The sequence below is a fragment of the Lissotriton helveticus genome, chromosome 4_1 (genome assembly GCF_964261635.1).
Source record: "Lissotriton helveticus chromosome 4_1, aLisHel1.1, whole genome shotgun sequence".
Taxonomy (NCBI): Eukaryota; Metazoa; Chordata; class Amphibia; order Caudata; family Salamandridae; genus Lissotriton; species Lissotriton helveticus.
Window position 1 is genome coordinate 1,852,222,114 of NC_136063.1, and position 20,951 is coordinate 1,852,243,064.

The 20,951-nt window shown below is 47.7% G+C and overlaps 1 protein-coding gene across 2 annotated transcripts in view; it reads left to right on the forward strand.

Annotated features, from left to right (window-relative positions):
* BRWD3 (bromodomain and WD repeat domain containing 3) overlaps nucleotides 1-20,951 on the forward strand; it is a 1,637,103-nt gene that overhangs the window by 1,531,019 nt on the left and 85,133 nt on the right. For both annotated transcript variants that reach the window (XM_078688510.1, XM_078688511.1), the window contains one exon: nucleotides 15,744-15,910. In XM_078688510.1, coding sequence (XP_078544636.1) covers nucleotides 15,744-15,910 — 167 coding nt within the window. The remainder of the gene's footprint in view (nucleotides 1-15,743; nucleotides 15,911-20,951) is intronic.

The following is a 20,951-nucleotide window of genomic DNA, read 5'->3' on the forward strand; positions in this document are numbered from 1 at the left end:
AACTCATGGAGGATTGCTAATACACAAAGCCCTACTGGCTCGTTACGACAGGGCACATTACGACCAGCTCGAAAGCCTAATGCAACACCTACCTGAGCCTTTTAAAGCACAAGCTGATGACCTCATACAGGAGGGAAAATTCATTACAAACGCCTCCATCAAATGTGCGCTTGACGCAGCAGACACCGCAGCCAGGTCAATTAACACTAGCGTCTTGCTACGCAGACATGCATGGCTGCGCATTTCAGGTTTTAAGAACGAGGTACAGTCCACCATTCTTAACCAGCCAGTCAATCAAGACTTTCTATTTGGGCCTGCTGTCGACACCATTTTAGACAAAATGAAAAAAGACACAAAACCTCAAAATCAATGGGGGCATTACAGTTTCAGCAACATAGAGGCTCCATTCGACGCTCCTCATATAGAGCAACTACACGAGGAAATACCTCGCAGACGTCATCCTCATACAAAAGCAACACACAAGGTTCCTTCACCAAAAACTCAAACAGAGGAGGTTATAGGGGCAACAATAATAAGGGAAGAGGACGTGGAGGCAATAACACCAGAGACTCCACTGCCACAAAACAGTGACTTTATCACGCTACCTCCAGATCACCTAACACCGGTCGGAGGCAGACTCCAACAGTTCCTACCTGTCTGGTACGCAATTACCACGGACAGGTGGGTGAGAGAAAATATCCAGTATGGTTATTGCCTAGAACTGACTTCTACACCACCAAACATACCACCCAGACACCGTCTGATGTCAACAGAACACATCACCCTGCTCCAACAAGAGGTGAAATGCATGCTGGAAAAGGGGGCCATAGAGCCAGTCCCTTTCCACCAGCAAGGGACAGGAGTATACTCCCTATACTTCCTTATTTCCAAGAAGGACGGTTCCCTCAGGCCAATATTGGACCTCAGACCCCTAAATCAGTACATACTGTCGGAGCACTTCCATATGATCACACTACAGCAAGTGCTCCCGTTGCTACAACAAGGAGACTTCCTAGCAACACTGGACCTCAAGGATGCGTATTTTCACATACCTATCCATCCAGCCCACATAAAATATCTCAGGTTCACAATAGAGGGGCAACACTACCAATTCAAGGTTTTGCCCTTCGGGGTTACCACGGCTCCAAGAGTGTTTACAAAATGCTTAGCGACAGTGGCAGCACATCTCAGAAGGCAACACATCCATGTGTTCCCTTATCTAGACGATTGGCTAATACAAGCAAAATTGTACCAACAGTGTGCAACGCACACGTCTCAAACACTTCAGTTGGTACACAGCCTAGGGTTTTCGATAAACTACCCAAAATCGCATCTGCAACCATCCCACACACAACAATATCTGGGAGCCACTATAGACACCTCCGTGGCAAAGGCATACCCAAACTCAGCGAGGATAGCCAGCATGCAGATACTGATTCGCAAATTTCTGCCACAACACTCTCTGCCAGCTCGAGTCTTAATGCAGCTCATAGGCATGATGGCCTCCTGCATATTCATTGTCCCCCATGCCAGACTTCAAATGCGTTCCTTACAAGAATGCCTAGCACGGCAATGGAACCAGGCTCGAGGACAACTAAAAGACCTAGTGTTGGTAGACAGTCGCGCTCACAACTCTCTGCAGTGGTGGAACCCACAAAACCTTTCCAAGGGGGGACTGTTCCAAGAGCCTGTTCCACAACTAGTACTAACAGCGGACGCATCAGTGACAGGCTGGGGAGCCCATCTCCTTCAATACACAGTACAAGGGCTCTGGACAACCAAACAAAAGAAACTGCATATCAACCAACTAGAGTTGCTAGCGATATTCGTAGCCCTGAAAGCATTCTAGAAATACTTGTACCGGACGGACAACATGACCGCAATGTACTATATCCAGAAACAGGGAGGAACACACTCTCCACAGCTGTCCCACCTGGCACAAAGCATATGGAAGTGGGCAATTCCCAAAAACATTTTTCTCCTAGCAGAACATCTTCCAGGGAAGGACAATCAGATGGCAGACCTGCTCAGCAGGCACAGCCAACAACTACACAAGTGGGAGATTCACCCCCAAGTTCTCCAGACATTCTTCGAAGAGTGGGGTCACCCAGAGATAGACCTGTTTGCCACAAAAGAAAACTCGAAATGCCAGTACTTTGCCGCCAGGTTCCCACATCCGTTAAGACAGGGCAATGCGATGTGGATGAACTGGTCAGGCAGATTTGCGTACACTTTTCCCCCAGCATCGCTAATTCCGCTGGTGGCACGCAAACTGCGGCAACACTCACTCACACTAATCCTAGTTGCTTCCACATGGGCGAGACAACCATGGTACACAACGTTCCTGGAACTTTCAGTAGTTCCTCATCAAAGACTGTGCCTCGCACCTCATCTTCTAACTCTGAACCATGGAGAAATCAGACACCCAGATCCCAATCAAATGAACCTAGCGATCTGGCTCCTGAAGTCTTAGAGTTTGGATACCTTAACTTACCTCCAGACTGCATGAACATCATTAGGGAGGCAAGACGACCAACTACATGAGCGTGCTATGCAGCTAAATGGAAGAGATTTGTTATTTACTGCAACAATAACCAAATCAACCCATTAGACGCTTCCATACAAAACATTATATGTTACCTGCTGCATATACAAAGATGCAACTTAGCATACTCTTCGATACGACTACACCTAGCTGCTATAGCAGCATACCTTCAAAACAGGCAACACCTTTCACTGTTTAGAGTGCCAGCAATCAAAGCCTTCATGGAGGGTCTTAAAAGGGTGATCCCTCCACGACATCCCCCTTCGCCAGTCTGGAATCTAAATATAGTACTTACCAGACTTATGGGACCTCCCTTTGACCCTCTCCACTCATGCGAACTGCAATTCTTAACTTGGAACGTAGCATTCTTGGTTGCCATTACCTCACTCAGACAAGTAAGCGAATTACAAGCACTAACAATTCAAGAACCTTTCATGCAAGTACATGCCAACAGGGTGCTTCTTAGAACAAACCCTAAGTTCATGCCAAAGGTCGTATCCAATTTCCATATTAATCAGTCAATAGAACTGCCAATATTCTTTCAAAATCCACAGTCAGTAGCTGAGAGAGCCCTACACACACTAGATGTAAAAAGAGCTCTAATTTATTATGTAGACAGAACTAAAACATTTAGAAAGACAAAACACCTATTTGTTGCTTTTGCACCACAACACAAGGGAAATCCAATATCAAAGTCAGAAATAGCCAGATGGATAGTTAAATGCATTCAGATATGCTATCAAAAAGCGAAACGCACTTTAACCGTCCACCCAAGAGCACACTCTACAAGGAAAATGGGGGCATCCATAGCCTTCCTAGGGAATATTCCTCTTGAAGACATTTGTAAGGCAGCCACATGGAACACCATACACACCTTCACAAAACACTACTGTGTCGATGTGCAAGCAAAACAGCAAGCTGCTGTAGGCCAGGCTGTCCTCAAAACTCTTTTTCAAACTGCTGCAGCTGGCACAGGTAACCACCGCTAGAGGAGATACTGCTATACAGTCTATGCATAGATATGAATTCAGCAGCCCACATGCCTTGAACGGAATATGCTACTTACCAGTATGCATCTGTTCTTGGCATGTAGGGCTGCTGACATTCATATCGCCCGCCCTCCTCCCTGGGGCCTGTCGCAGCTGCAGCATTATCTTTGGCATGGCCATCTCTTACTTTACTATCTCCATCTCTGCCACAATGACGAAAAACAATCTGAGGATGGAGAAGATGCCCATGCGCACTGTAGTCCAGGGGAGGAGTCACCTATCTCGTGATACTTCGAACACTCTTCCAAAACAACAAAGTGCAATCATCCGGACCCAACACTAGGCGGCGATCTATGCACAGATATGAATGTCAGCAGCCCTACATGCCAAGAACAGATGTATACTGGTAAGTAGCATATTCCTTCTCTTCCGCCAGCTTAGGGCTGCGGTCTGTAAACACTGCATGTCTCTTGGGCCGTTATTCCCATTCAGTGTGGGATACGGTGGCGTAGGTACTGCCTCAGTGTCCAGAGGAGGCCCAGGCAGTGCTCTCCCAGGCTGTTGCAGCCGTGAGGAACGCATCAAAGTTTACAATATGTTGTAGGCTGAACACCGCCAACTCTCTGAGCAGAACTGTTTCCACGTCATTAGCGCTTCGTCGAGAAATGCAGCCAATTTCCCGATTCGTTTTGGCCTTGGCACCATCGACTCGCTGGGCAGAGCGATTTCCACGACAGTGGCGCTATGCAGTCATGCCTGGCTGAGAACCCATGGCTTTTCATTGGATGTCCAGAACACTCTGATGGACATGCTTTTTGATGGCGCTCGCCTTTTTGGCAACAAGGCAGATAGTGCGTTGGAGCGCTTTAAGGACACCCGGGCTACGGCCGAGTCCTTTGGCCTTTTGGCCAGGTGCACTCCTTCGGTGTCTGCTTTTCACTCTCTTCGTGGCCAAGGAGGGGGCGCCCAAACACGTTTGTTTCAAAGCCACAGGCTTGCACAGCAACAGTCTCAGTGCAGCGGTGGACATGGGACTTGCTGAGCTGGGTCACGGGGCCAGCGGCCGGGTCAGTCCACCACCTCCCCTGCCACCACTGCCTCCAAGTCTTCCTAGTCCGGTGTTTCAGGCCCACCAAACTCCAGTGGGTGGCAGGATTCGCAATCACCTCCCCCACTTGCGCACCATCGCTACGGACAGGTGGGTTTTGCAGATTGTCCAAAGGGTCTACTCCCTCCCCTTTGAGACCACCCCTCGAGCCATGCCACCTCTATACCACTGCATGTCGGGGGATCACTTGGTACTTCTCTAGCAGGAAGTTGCGGCCCTCTTGGCCAAGGGGGCCATCAAGCGTGTTCCGATGCCAGAAGTAAGTCGTGGTTGTTACTCCCACTACTTCCTGGATCCAAAGAAGGACAAGGGCCTGCGTCCTATCTTAGACCTTCGGAACGTCAATCGCTTCCTCCGGAAGGAGAAGTTCAAGATGCTCACACTTGCTCAGGTCTTCTCTGCCCTAGACCCGCAAGACTGGATGGTAGCGTTGGGCTTGCAGGACGCTTATTTTCATATCCCCGTCCTACCTGTGAGAAGTTGGCCTGATATATGATGCTCACTAGTTCTAGTGATCACCTTGTATCAGTCCAAACAACCCTTATGGTGATTGGTTGTAAGTCAACCTTATAGACCAGCTATCCTAATGGTAGCATGGACAAAGCAGTCAGGCTAAACTCTTTTGGCATGTGAAGCCAGCTGTTTTACCACAATATAACCCCTTGAATACCAGATGAAAGGACACCACACAGGTTGTTATGAAAATAAACAGTATATTTATTAATAACAACACCTCTGAACTCTTTATGAGGTCAGAGGGCTAAGCACATGACAATCTCTTACGAAAAATACTACAGGTTGCACAAAATTACAATGGTGCCTTAGAGGCACGACAAACCATATACTAAGTAAGTGGAATGTGAGAGTCGATAAAAGGAATGGAGCTGTCCAGAGGCTGTTGGATCGATGGGACCACGCTACACTAACTTCAGGTAAGTAATAGGAGGCCCACGGAATGCGTGTGCAGTGTGAACTCACACGCGAGATGCGTAACAACGTCTATGGACAGTACAGTTCAAGTTAAAGGTGAGTACGGACAATCCTGACTAGATAGGACTAAAACGACTGTGGAACTGGACACTAGGACAGTTAAACTACCCTTGAGCACCGAAATGCTCTCGTTACCTCACCCACGGGCTGCGGGCCAAAGCACTTGGTCGAGTTTACCTCGGGAGTCGTGCTGGAAGCGAAGTGCAGGTTCGTTCAAGATGGCCGGTCCCACGTGTCTTGTCGCACCGACGGGTCTCAGCTTTGCTGTAGATGTGAGTTGAGGTCGGAGAGGTCTGGGAATCCGGGTCGCGTCGGGCTCTGAAGTCTGGATCCTCGAGGGAAGACGACAAAGTGAAGCCGCTGGACGCTTGATGGTGCCTGCGGATGCAGGGTGGACACTCCTTGCCCACAAGGGAGATTTCTTCAGTCTTCTGTGGAGCAGAACGTCGAAGTGCATACACCGGTTCAAACCAGTTTCTGGGGCATCCCTGCCCCAGCTCTGGCGGGAAACCGGACAAAGGATAGGGGGTGTAACCACCCCCCTTCCTGGTCCCACCCAGGGGAGGGACATAGTCAGTAGTGCAGCCCCCTTTAGGAGAATAAAGGTAGGAGCTGGTCCCATTCCAAATGAGATTAATCCTGAACTACCCTACAAGAAGAAACTCTGGACTTCGACGTTCTGCTCCACAGAAGACTTAAGAAATCTCCCTTGTGGGCAAGGAGTGTCCACCCTGCATCCGCAGGCACCATCAAGCGTCCAGCGGCTTCACTTTGTCGTCTTCCCTCGAGGATCCAGACTTCAGAGCCCGACGAGACCCGGATTCCCAGACCTCTCCGACCTCAACTCACATCTACAGCAAAGCTGAGACCCGTGGGTGCGACGAGACACGTGGGACCGGCCATCTTGAACGAACCTGCACTTCTCTTCCAGCACGACTCCCGAGGTAAACTCGACCAAGTGCTTTGGGGACTGAGAAGCCCCAGCCCCGAGCAGCCCCTGCACCGAAGATCAGCCCTCCAGCATCCACGAGATCTGCGTGGGGCCCTTCTGCTTGTTTGCTGCTCGACGCGTTGTCTGGTCACTTGCCGGCTGGCTAGTGGCCTCCTAGACGACGAACCTTTGAATCTTCACTGCTGGTCTGGTTGCTCCAGACTGGCCCTTGCTCCCTTCCAAAAGAGGGGTACCCCGGACTCTCCTAGTCCGCACCAGATGTCTTTTCCACTCACCGCGTGGGTTGCCTTTGCCAAGGCCTGTTGACGCCGATTCCGGATCCAACACCGCCGACAGCGAGAGCCTGCGTGGGACAGCTCGTGCCTCCATCCTGGCCGTCGAAGACACCTCCTGGTCCACGTGGCTGCAGAGTCAAGCGTCCACTCTTCCCCTGATCGCGACGACAGCACCTGGTTCCTTCCTGGTTCCACACCGGTCACTGGCTAGTGACTTTGAACACTGTCCCCTCTGCTTTCAGGTCCTCTTCTTCACCGATCCACCCTTGGATCGCACCGGACATCTTCCTCCTGGTCGCCTGCAGCATCTTTTCTTTCAGGCTCCATTGACTTCAACGCGAGAACCCGACACACTTAGGCACCTATGCACCCGCAGCCCGTGGGTGAGGTAACGAGAGCATTTCGGTGCTCAAGGGTAGTTTAACTGTCCTAGTGTCCAGTTCCGCAGTCGTTTTAGTCCTATCTAGTCAGGATTGTCCGTACTCACCTTTAACTTGAACTGTACTGTCCATAGACGTTGTTACGCATCTCGCGTGTGAGTTCACACTCTGCACACGCGTTCCGTGGGCCTCCTATTACCTACCTGAAGTTAGTGTAGCGTGGTCCCATCGATCCAACAGCCTCTGGACAGCTCCATTCCTTTTATCGACTCTCACATTCCACTTACTTAGTATATGGTTTGTCATGCCTCTAAGGCACCATTGTAATTTTGTGCAACCTGTAGTATTTTTCGTAAGAGATTGTCATGTGCTTAGCCCTCTGACCTCATAAAGAGTTCAGAGGTGTTGTCATTAATAAATATACTGTTTATTTTCATAACAACCTGTGTGGTGTCCTTTCATCTGGTATTCAAGGGGTTATATTGTGGTAAAACAGCTGGCTTCACATGCCAAAAGAGTTTAGCCTAAGACTGCTTTGTCCATGCTACCATTAGGATAGCTGGTCTATAAGGTTGACTTACAACCAATCACCATAAGGGTTGTTTGGACTGATACAAGGTGATCACTAGAACTAGTGAGCATCATATATCAGGCCAACTTCTCACATTGGTGGGCAGTGTTTGGGATTTGAGCTTGCTGTTGTTTTTACCACATATAATCTTGAAATATCATTTGAAAGATCACATAAGGTACCTAGGTACATATAACAAGCTTAGAAATACTCTGAGTTCTACTGAACCAGCTGTTGTAGTAGAAAGGGCCTAGCACACCCTGACTACAACTCTTAGCAAGGGATCAGTAGGAAAACCCATAGTGTAGGTAGGTGCATCACTTACACCTCACTAGAAAGCATGTCTACCCATGGAGAGACTTCAGAGACTCCCCTAGTGGTTAGTGACCCTCCGCAGGTCCTTTCCAGATATGCAGCTCTCAGTTTCCAGGAGATGAGACAATTGTGTACCTCCAGGAAATTGAAACAGGGTTCTAACCCTACCACTCCCTTTCTGTTAGGTCTCTTAGAGACATATGATGCTAGAAAGGCTTCTAACACAGATGGGAGCATGCCAGCCTTAGAAGGTACCCTTGCTGATCCAGATCTCCCCGAAACAGAGAATGTAGAGGAGGAGGAGGAGGAAGAAGGGGACACCTCTGGGGATGAGGCAGACAAAAGTCCTGGGGTAGTCGGCAGACTAACCAGGGCCAACTTAGACCTACATAGGGAAGGATCTGGGGACCCCCAGTACTGACCCTGAGCAGGCCTAACTATGGAGTTAGAAGAGACAGGTCTCATTCTAGGGACTCCATTAGATCTGTGCACTCTCGTGCCTCTCATGCATCTGCTCAGAGGAGGATGACTTCCCCTCAGAGGAGAGAGCATGAGCCAAAGATGAAGGAAGCTAATCTGAGGATCCAGAGGGAAGAACTTGCCCTGGCCAAAGAGAAGCTTGCCTTTGCTAGGGAGCAACAGTTGAGTGGGGTAGTCCCCACTGGTGGCAGCACTATCCCTAGGGATAGAGACAGGAGTTTTGATAATAGACACCTGAGTAAAATAGTGCCCTCCTATAAGACAGGAGATGATATCCACAAGTGGATAACTGCGTTGGAGAGAGCCTGCAAAGTACAGCAGGTACCCCAGAGTCAGTGGGCAGCTATATTGTGGCTCTCCTTTGAAGGTAAAGGTAGAGACAAGCTCCTCACTGTTAGAGATGAGGATGCTAATGATTACCAAGTCTTGAAAACTGCTCTGATTGGTGGGTTTGGCTTAACCACTGAACAGTACAGGTTAATGTTCAGGGATACCCAGAAAACTCAGGCTCAAGATTGGACTGACGTTGTTGATTGTGCCACTAAGGCTTTGGAAGGCTGGCTACTGGGAAGTAAGGTTACTGATTACACAGGATTGTACAATCTAATTATGAGAGAGCAAGTCTTAAATAATTGTCAGAACCAGTTATTACACCAGCACCCGGTAGACTCTGATCTGACCTCTCCACAAGAATTGGGTAAGAGGGCAGATTAATGGGTCAGAACCAGGATTAGGCCTAAGAACCAAGGTGGTGACCAAAAGAAGGAATCAACCAAGCCTCAAGAGAAGGGTGGGAATAAATCTACAGATCAAACCACATCAGGGCCCCAAAAATCCTCTGAGGGGGGTGGGTCCCAGAATCCTTCCAATACCCAGAAGAAACCTTATTGCTATACCTGCAAACAGGTGGGCCATTGGAAAACTGACAGCAGCTGCCCAAGGGCCAACAACAATAAGGAGAGCATACCCCCAAGTAACACTTCCAAACCTTCTGTGACTACTAGTAGTAATCCCCCAGGTGGTGGGAGTGCCCCCAAGAATTTGGGTGGATTTACTTTGGGAGTTCCTGGGGACTCTGGCCTAACCAGGTCCCCTAACTCAGATACTCTTGTCTGTGAAACTGGCATGGGGTTTGCCAACTTCACTGATTGTCCCAACACTTTGGACAAATACAGACAGGAGCCTCTCATCAATGGACTGAAAGTTGAGGCCTATAGAGACACAGGGGCTAGCATCACCATGGTGACTGAGAGCCTAGTCCCCTCAAGGCAACTTATACATGGTGCCACATACCAGGTGACAAACATTGATGGAGTGCAGAAAAATCATCCCATGGCAGTGGTAAATCTCAGCTGGGGAGGTGTCACTGGCCCCAGGAGAGTGGCAGTGCCATCAAACTTGCCTGTAGATTGCCTACTGGGGAATGATTTAGAGATCTCAGCCTGGGCTGAGGTAGAACAAGAAACCCATTCTAAAATGGTAAACCTACATGGAAAGGTTAGTGGGGCTGTGATGGCCACAGCCCCAGTCCAAGATGTCCTCCCTGAACAGGTTAGGAGGGTTGTGCCAATCTAAGCCCAATCTCAGACAGATTCCTTCCCTGAAAAGGTTAGCAGGGCTGTGATGGTAACAGCCCATACCCAAACTGAGTCCCTTCCTGAAAAGGTTGGTTTGGTTGTGATGGCCACAGCCCAAACTCAGACTGATAATAGTGTTGTGAAGCCTGAAACTATGGATCACTCCACTCAAACAGAGAGCATTGAGGAGGAAGAGAAATCTCCCTCCCACCAGACATTAGGAAAGGATCAGCCTCCTCAGGGAATTGATCTTACCCCTTGTGAAGAAACTGCCCCAGAGGTAGTCAGGCCTAGCCTGGCAGAACCCCTGATGTCAGTGGACCCTTCCAAGGTGGGACCCAGTCTGGAGCAGGTAACATGCCCCTCTCTACCCTGCCTCAGTCAGCCCAGGGCTGTGGAGGTCAGGGAGGCCAGTGGTGGACCCCAAAGGGCCCCCTGTCTAAAAGAACCCCCCAATCAGCAGATTAAGGGCACTGAAGCTAGTAGTCCTAGCCAAGTGAAAATAAAACAAACTCCTGAGGGATCCCCCTTAAAATTAGTTAGGGACCTCCCACAGATGGTAACTGTTGGGCACAGCCAAACCTGGGACCTAAGGGCCCCAAACCTGACCTGTCCCTCCAGTAAGCCAAACAGAGGGACCCAGCCTCCAGCTTTAGGTAGCCAGAGGTTGACCCTGAGAGCATACAGCAACTCAGTCCTGGAAAGAAAGGCATACATGGTGGATAGTGATTGGAGGAAGTTGAGCCCAACATTAGTGGAGCCTCACTTCAGTACACCATCCCAGCACCAGCCTTTTACTTTGCCAAAACACACCACAGGTAGAGATTCCCTATGGTGGAGACCCTCGGATACCCTTAGGGTGAGGAATTGCTTAGTGGACCATGAGATAGGGGGTAACCATGCCAGTGCATGCACCTCCTCATATGGCCACTCAGGCAATATAGGCTTACCTGGTCAAGGATAGCCTTATCTCCTTTCGTTTGGGGGGGGGGGGTTATGTAGGAAGGTGGATATCTGACTATGGTTACCCCCAACTTTTTGCCTGGTGTTTTGCTGGTTTTTGACTTAGTTGGCCTGGGATCCTGCTATTCAGGACCCCAGGCTTCTTGCTCTCTCTGTTAAAATCGACTCCATGTACCCTAGGTACATATCTAATTGGATACTGAGTCACCTTATCAGTCCCTGTACAGTATACCTTAGGTATCCAGGGCATAGGTGTACCCAGGGCCTACCAGGGGCTGAAACCTGTATTATGCCACCCCTGGCTGGCCATCCAAAACTGACACAACTGGCTGCACGACAGCTGGGGCAAGGTGGTGTAATCACCCTTTGCTGTAGATATAGTATACCTATATCTAACCCTAAAACGGACACATATATTCCTATCAGTCACTCCTATGGAAGGCCTTATCAATCCTGAAGGCAGAGTGCTTTGAATTATGTGAGATGGTGCTCTGGCAGGAGCTGAGCCCGTTTGCAGCTTGCGGAACCAAGTCCTAATAGCTGTTCCATGATAACGCTATACCATATACTCTTAAGTGCATTATCATGGAACAGCTATTAGGACTTGGTTCCTCAAGCTGCAAACTGGCTCAGCTCATGCCAGAGCACCATCTCACATAATTCCAAGCACTCTGCCTTCAGGATTGATAAGGCCTTCCATAGGAGTGACTGATAGGAATATATGTGTCCATGTGGAGAAGTGTGGCTCACTGGTTAGAGGAGGCAGACCTGGAAGCAAAGGTCAGCCCGGGACCAGGGTTCAATTCCCCGCTCAGCGGGGTCTTGAGTCCTAAAATGTCCATGGACTCGACAATTCTCGCTCCGGTGCCTACTTGATTCACGGGTTCACACTCTGCGACTCTGGGCAATAGCTTGCTTAATCTCCACAACGGCCCCTCGCGGCGGGATGTCTGGCTTTCACCTTGGGGATACCCTGCCGGGGTTATCTCACAGGGGAATACCAGGATGGGTTCCCTAAGCAAGCGCTTAGAAACCGCTTGGTGATTTGCGCTATATAAATTCCTGTACATTTACATTTGTTTAGGGTTAGATATAGATATACTATATCTACAGCAAAGGGTGATTACACCACCTTGCCCCAGCTGTCGTGCAGCCAGTTGTGTCAGTTTTGGATGGCCAGCCAGGGGTGGCATAATACATGTTTCAGCCCCTAGTAGGCCCTGGGTACACCTATGCCCTGGATACCTAAGGTATACTGTACAGGGACTGATAAGGTGACTCAGTATCCAATTAGATATGTACCTAGGGTACATGGAGTCCATTTTAACAGAGAGAGCAGGAAGCCTGGGGTCCTGAATAGCAGGATCCCAGGACAACTAAGTCAAAAACCAGCAAAACACCAGGCAAAAAGTTGGGGGTAACCATAGTCAGATATCCACCTTCCTACACTACCGACCACAGGCTTTACCTGCAGCTCACCGTAGGCCACAAGCACTTTTAGTTCACCGTGCTCCCTTTAGGCCTTACCAGCGCCCCTCGCGTGTTCACGAAAGTGATGGCGGTGGTCGCAGATCATCTGCGCAGATTGGGGTTTTCAGTCTTCCCCTAACTCGACGACTGGCTGTTGAAGGCGGCTCGCCCTAGGCAGTCATCTCCCACCTCCAGACTAGGGACGACCTCCTGCATTTGCTGGGGTTCTCCATCAATGTGCCAAAGTCGCCCCTGGTTCCCTCTCAGAAGCTCCTCTTTATCGGAACGATGCTGGACACGGCGCAGTTTCGGGGTTATCCTCCCGAACAGCGAGTTCAGGACTTTCGGGCTATGATTCCGATCTTTCGGCCCTTGTCCTGGGTTTCGGTCAGAATTACCTCGAGGCTGTGGGGCCTCATGGCCTCCTGCATGCTTCTGACCAATCATGCCAGATGGCATATGCGGGCTCTGCAGTGGGACCTGAAGTTCCAGTGGGCACAGCATCAAGGGGACCTGTTGGAGCACGTCCAGATCTCGAAGGGCACTGCACAGCAGTTGCAGTGGTGGCTCACAAACCAACATTGGGTCAGCGGCAGATCCCTCTCCCTTCCTCAACCGGAGCACACAGTGGTGACGGATGCATCCCTCCTGGGATGGGGCAGCCATATGGGAGAGGCGGATATCAGAGGCCTCTGGTCTCCGGCGGAGTCCAGGCTCTATATCAACTTTTTGGAGCTCCGGGCGATCCTACTTGCAATGAAGGCATTCCTTCCCTCTGTCAAGGGGAGAGTAGTGATGGTGTATACAGACAACACCACCACCATGTGGCATTGCAACAAGCAAGGCAAGGTGGGGTCGTGGACCCTATGTCAGGAGGCTCTGCGTCTCTGGGCATGGCTGGAACGTCAAGGCTCTTCCTTGACGGTTCAACACTTGGCAGGTTCCTTGAACTCCAGGGCGGACGAACTCAGCCGCAGGTGCATGATGGATCACGATTGGCGTCTGCACCCGGAGGTGGCGCAAGGTATCTTTCAACAGTGGGTAGAGCCTTGGTTAGATCTATTCGCCACCGAAGAGAACGTGCAATGTCATCTCTTCTGCGTGTTGGAATTTCCAAGGCGGCATTCGCTCGGCGACGCTTTTCATCACGAGGGCGACACTTTTCATCACGAGTGGAGCCTTTCCGCCTGTACCACTTCTAGCCAGAGGGCTGAGGAAGATCAGGCGCAAATGGTCCCAAGTTATTCATTTGGCCCCAGACTGGGCTAGAAGAGTTTGGTATCCCGACTGCCTCTTCGGGAGATCTTCTGTCGCAGCAGCAGGGGACGGTCTTCCACCTGAACCTGTCCAGCCTCCACCTATATGAGTGGCTACAGTAGATTCCATTTGACTTGCCTCCTGAAGTCTGTGATATCATTGTGGCAGCCAGGCGTCCCTCCACTAAATCGGCATATGCCTGCAGGTGGAACAAATTTATTGGCATGATGCACAGCAAAGGTTGTGGATCCTCTTTCTGCCCCTCTTTCAGAAGTCCTTTTGTTCCTTCTTTCTCTGGCCCAGCAGGTCTCTGCTTTGGGCTCTATTAAGGGCTACCTTTCAGCAATTTCGGCCTTTCTCAGGCTCCCTGATCAGCCCTCTCTTTTCAAGTCCCCTGTTGTAAATAGTTCTTACTTATTTGGATGTGCGCTCCTTTTGAGCTACTACACAACTGTCCTCTTTGTTTATTGATTTTAAAGACTGCTTTCCTGGTCGCCATCACCTCAGCTAGGCGGGTGAGTGAGCTCCAGGCTCTTTCCTGTAAGCCTCCCTTTCTCTCGGTTCATCTGGATACGGTTGTGCTTCGCACTCGTCCTTTCTTCTTGCCAAAGGTTGTCACTGCCTTCCACATCGAGCAAACTATCACCTTGCCCACTTTCTTTCCGCCTCCACACCCTTCCAAAGAAGAAGAGAGGCTCCACCGTCTGGACCCAAAACGTGCACTCTCATTCTACCTGAATCGCACACAGCAGTTCCGGGTGGATGACCAGCTCTTTGTTGGCTACGTGGGCGCCAAAAAAGGTCGGGCCGTGCACAAACGGACCATCTCTCGGTGGGTCATCTTGTGTATCAAGGCCTGTTATGCGCTGGCTAAAAAGGAACCTCCGGTGGGGTGGCGTGCCCATTCTACAAGGGCGTCAGCAGCTATTACTGCATTGGGACGTAGTATCCCCCTGCAAGACATCTGTTAGGCAGCCACGTGGGCCTCGCTGCTCAATTTTACAGAGAGACTGCTTCTTTAGCCGTTCTGTTCTCTGTGACTTTCTGGTGTGATCTTGGTTCGCAGACCCACCACTGGGGTTGGTTTTGTTGGGGGTATCTATTCTATGGTAAGGAATCTATCACTAACGTGTTTCTTTCAGATAAACAAGTTACTTACCTTCGGTAACTATATATCTGTAAGAAACATTAGTTAGTGATAGATTCCTTACCGCCCCACCCATCCTCCCCGTTCTGAGAACTGATTTCTAGGGTTAAGGTCATCCCTTTCAGGGCCCTAGTTTCAAATGCACCAGTGGTCAGTATCTTCCATGGCTCTGCGTTCCTGGCGCAGAAAGTCCTGTACAGAACTGACGTCAGCGCACGTGGGCATGTCTAAGTAGCTCCGACAACGTCATCTTGGCGAATACGACGCCAACGACATACGCGGAGCCGCACAACGACGCCTACCGACGCACAGGGGTACTGCTGACAATAACTTTCCGGATCCAGTCTGATGCCTGGGGGTAATTCTAAGGTAAGGAATCTATCACTAACTAATGTTTCTTACAGATATATTGTTACCGCAGGTAAGTAACTTGATTGACGCAGTGCCTTCAGTTAAAGGTTGCATGCTGAAGAATAGTCATGCAAGCCAGAGCTCTCTGTGTGGTGTGGTCTATTGCATGCTCCCAACCTAGGGTGGACGCTACATCTGATGACGCTACATTACCTTTTCAACATTTGTCATTTCTAAATGTCTTATTTATTTGTGATTGTTTTTCTATTGATGAAAATTATTCATGCTGTAAAACCATCCTTATCAAATTAAAATGATATTCTTGTTTTCAGAATAAACACAGGTAAAAAAAGTTTAAAACATTTTTTTTCAGATTTACAGCATGACACTTCGATTATCAGCCTTATGTGAGACTTATGTTAAAAATATAATCTCCGAATACAAGTTAGCTATACAGTGTCAGCCAAGGAGGAGGACAAGATTCAGAAAACGACTACGAAGCACTAGCAGCAGTTCACCATGCTCTAGCAGAGCATCCAGGTACCTGAAAAAATTTGTATTGGGCTCTATGCAATTCAACTTCTTATTCCAAAATGTCATAACGGCTAAGCTTTGTCAGAATTTAGGCCTGGTCCTGGCCTTGGGGGGTAAAATGGCTACCAGCAAAGTCCTGTTCTTTAAAAAAGTTCCCAAAGACTTCAGAATGCCTACTTATAAAGTGGGCCCAGACATCATTAGCCAAGCATCCCTAGTTGTTGGGCTATGTAAATCAAACAAAGGAAAGATGGGTTTTATAAATATCGAAGGAAAGCTGATTTAGTGGGGATCCGGATGTGTTTCCACTCAGTCCACCAGACAACCACAGTTCTGATGAATATTTGTTCCTGCAGCTTTCATAATGTGAGGCTTCTGCTCGGTGTCCCACTGATCTAGAGAAGGATTTATGCCATAATAAGTCCCTTGTGCTAGGTGGCACTATGTGGCATTGACTGGCATCTTGTTAGCTCTCTAGGCATATCAGAACTTTTTCACAAAAGAATACTGTAGAAAATAATATATGGGTGTGCGGACATTATCACCAGCCCGTTATTCTGTTTCATTGAAAATATCCCATATAAAAATTAAGTTGTGCTTGCACTCACTCAAAAGTGTTGTGCTTCATTATCAGGACACTCCTCTTCTCTGTTGTGTAATCATATGAAGTATGGATATGCTCGGCCATCTTTGTGGAACCTCTTCAACCTTACACTGAAGAGCAAGATTAATATAATTCTCTAATATTACTGCATGACTAAAGTGACAAACTACTATCATTGTGTAGTGAGGTTGCAGGAATGAAGAGCAGGAAGGCAGGAGTAGAGTTATTAGGAGTTTTATTGTAAACTCTAGGAAAGAGACCTCATCCTCCAAAGTCCAGCATACAGCTGACTTTAGCTTGAGGCAAAACATTCTAAACAAGCTACATTCTGCAATGGAACACTATACACATGCATGAGCCACAGAATACAGCAGATAAGGTTGGCTCAGCCTAATGCTCAGCTTAATCAAGAACACTACAACACCTCCCTCTTATCCCCAACAGAACAAACAAACAAAGCGAGGGAAAAGAAAAAGTATGATTACACAAAATCTTTCAAATGAGAAGGGATAGATCTTTCCCTCACAGATCTTCTCACAGCAGGAGAAGAAGTGGAAGGAAGGGGAATGTCTTCTTCAACAGTATTGGGACAACATTTGGCAATTCTATTGAGGTTCCAAACCATATGGTCCTGTGTCCTAACAGCATTGCCTAACAGTTTGATAACTTTTATAGGTTGACTAAATTTGGAAACACCAAATTTTCTCTCGGGTAATTTTATTCTCACCAAATCTCCAACATGCACAACAGTTTTTTTTTACAGCTTCCCTCACAACATACGCACATTTCCTTTTATACATTCTTGCCGACTCTCTTTCTTTCCAACCAACAGTGTTATCACTACAATCTGCAGAATCAGAAAGTTTAGTAGAGACCCAGGAAGGTTTGAGGGGTGTACAAGCCGACCTTCCCTTAAATAAAGCAAAATATGTCACACCAGTAGAGGATTGTGCAGTGAATCTATACTCACAGACCTTTTTCTTAATAGCCTCTTCCCATTCACAGCTGGAAACACGAGCCAATTGCATGGCCTCCTTAAGAACTCTGATGAATCTCTCGACAACTTCATTGCTTTCCGGGTGATAAAGCGAAGCACGTTTATGCATAACACTTCTTTCACTCAGAAAACACTCGACAACACCTGAAGTGAATTGCACACCATTATCAGTAAGAACTGAGCTTGGCAAACCTTCATTGGCAAACAACTCATCAAGAAATGAAATCACGAGGAAGAATCAACACAATTGACTATTTTAATAAATGGCCATCTGGAAAACATATCGACACACACCAAAACATACTTATCTTGACTCTTAACTCTGGCAGGCCCCAGAATATCTAAAGAAATATCCACCCAAGGTCCAGTTGACTGCTTCCTGAGAACCATAGGTTGAGTTCTACATTTAAGTATCTTGTCGCTGACAGAGCATTGTACACAATCTCGCACCGATCTCTCAATTTCAGTGTCCATAGCGGGCCACCAATATACCTCTCTAACTCTTTTTTTGTTTTAGCAATCCCCATATGGCTAGAGTGGGCATTTTCAATTATCTTAGACCTTAACTGTGCAGGAGGGACAAGTCTGCTTCCTCTCACTAACAACCCATCAAGCAAGGTCATGTGTTCCCTAACACACCAAAAACCTCTAAGCTCCTCATCACACTCTCTCTTTTCATACCAACCATCACATACAAACCCCATGACTCGCTGTAGATTAGAATCAGTGCTTAACTCAGTTGTCCATTCATTTTCTGTGATAAGACCTTCTGTTACAATGCACACCTTAAAATCTTCTGAAGAGTCCTCGTTAAAGGCAGAAGGGTCCTCATCAAGCTCAGAGAGAGAGTCACCAGAAAGCCTGGATAAACAATCCTCTAAGATGTTACTAGATCCAGGCAAATAGGAAACACTAAACTTGAAGTCCTGTAGGGCAACAACCCACTTCCTTATCCTGTGAGAAACACAATCAATGCCTTTCTTTTCAAATACCTCCTTAAGAGGTTTTTGGTCCGAAACAACCGAGAATTTCTTTCCCCATAAAAACCTCTTAAGTTTGTGGACCGCCCAGTAAACGGTCCAGAACCTCCTTTTCCACAACCAAGTAGCTACACTCCGCTCCTCTCAGAGGCCTCGAAATGAACAAGATGGTATTGTCTACTTCCTCTCCTTTCTGTCAAAGATCCCCACCAATACCCTTGCAACTGGTGTCTGTCATTATAAAAGAATCTCTGGCAGGATCAAAACTAGAAAGATTTTGAGCATGATTGAGACAATTCTTGATCAGATCATACTCAGCACAACATCCTTTGTCCCAGACAAATTCCTGTCCTTTCTTCAGCAAGGTTCTCATTCTCTCAGTTTTCTGGGCAAACCCTGTAACAAACTTATTATAAAACTCGGCCATGCCAAGGAACTTGACCAATTCATCCTTGTTGTCAGGGTATTTGAGATTAGTGGTTGCCTCCACCAACGAGGGCTTAGGCTTGATGCCAGACTCAGAAACCAAATGTCCAAGGTATTCTATAGTTTCTACATCAAATTTGCACTTATCTAGCCTCAGAGTGACACCCGCGTCTTGTAACCTACCTAAAACCACACACACTCTATCATCAGGCTCTCCGCGCGTCACACTGTGCACCAGAACATCGTCTTGATAGACTTTAACCCCATGAAGACCAGCCAAAATATATTCCGTCACTCTCTGGAAGACCGATGCAGCTGAAATCAAGCTGAAGGGCATCCTGAGAAATCTATAAGTTCCAAAGGGAGTGATAAAAGTGGTGAAATCTTGGCAAGGCGGGTGTAACCTGACCTGGTGATAGGCCGAGGAAAGATCTACCGTGGAGAAGTGCATGGCCCCACCCAAAGAAGACAACATCTCAGCAATGTTAGGAAGCGGGTAATGGTCAACTACGACAGCTTTGTTGAGCTCCCTCATATCGATGCATAATCTTGCCTCACAGTTGGCCTTACTCGCCATCACCACCGGAGAAACCCACTCCGTACACTCGACCTCTTCTATAACACCATTAGTTATCAACTTAACCAATTCAACCTTCATTTTGTCTCGAACCAAGAGTGGAACATTTCTGACTTTAGCAACCTTGGGAACAGAGTCTTTCTTCAGTTTGATAAGGTGTAAATATTTGTTAGGACAACCAAGTTTTTTACCAAAGACACTTGGAAATCTTTTGACCCAATCACTATGATCCGAGACCACAGCCACACCAGAAAGATCTCTCAAACGCACCGAGGGAACTTCTTTGGGGTCAAGATAGACACCAAGATCTTTCTGATGCGCCCAGCTAATGAGGGAATCCCCTTTCATCAATACATAGATTTTCCCAGCCGTAATTCTCCTTTTAAAGTCAATTGTGCCCATGAAACAACGTAACAGGTTTATAATCTGGCCACCATAACCCCTGGGAATTATATCGGGTTTGAGTAATTTTACTTTGTTCAATAGGTTCTTCTCACAGAAGGTTCTGGGTATTAATGTGATCTTGGCACAGGAGTCGAACAACATGTCCACAGAGCAGTCATCAATCAGAACTTTTTCTATGGGTCCATCCATTTCAACAACATTGACTAGACATACTACTGATTCATCTTCACCCTGATCATATAGGTCTACTTCCGTCACCTTTTTCTGAGCTTTGTTGGATCTACAACATTTTGAAAAATGCCTCTTTCTTCTCCAAATGGAACAAGTTGTTTTCCACCCGGGACAATCTTTGGCATTGGCCAAATGACCAATGTTGCCACGATGAAAGCATTTAAAGCTGGAGGATTTAGAAGTGGAGCTGGAACTCTTGTTATTACTAGAGTTCCCAGGTTCAGGAATAGATTTATTTTGAGACAGGGGTGAGGTGGATGCCTTGATTTCTTTAACATCTGTAGTACCCTTTTTCTCATCCGTTATTTTTGCGAATGGTTTCAGAACATGTGTTGGAGTGTTCATGCAATTTAAGAGCAGTAATAACTTCTTGAAGCGTAGGATTGTCTTTCTGCCACAAACTGTCTTTAGCTTTTTCTACAGAAGAACCAAGCAGGAGCTGATCTCTAAGTCGCTCATCCAAGGTACCTGCAAAAGTACACGTAGCAGCCAGCTTGCGAAGGGCAGTGACATATTGCTCAATGGATTCCTCCTGCCTCTGCATTCTCTTTCCAAAAGGAAAGCGTTCCAAAACCATGCTCAATTTGGAAAGATAATGCAAGTCCATTTTCTTAATGCAAATTTCATATTCGTTGAGTGAACCCCCATCAGCATCAGACAAATCAGGAAGGTTCTCAAAGACGTTCTGTCCTTTTGAACCTAGACAGTGCATGAACAATGACGTCTTTCTTTCTGCACTCAAATAGGTGCCACATACCCTCGCATAGTGAGCGAAAACTTTCTTCCATTTAAGCCATGGTATAGGAGGATCACCCGGCTCAGAGAGA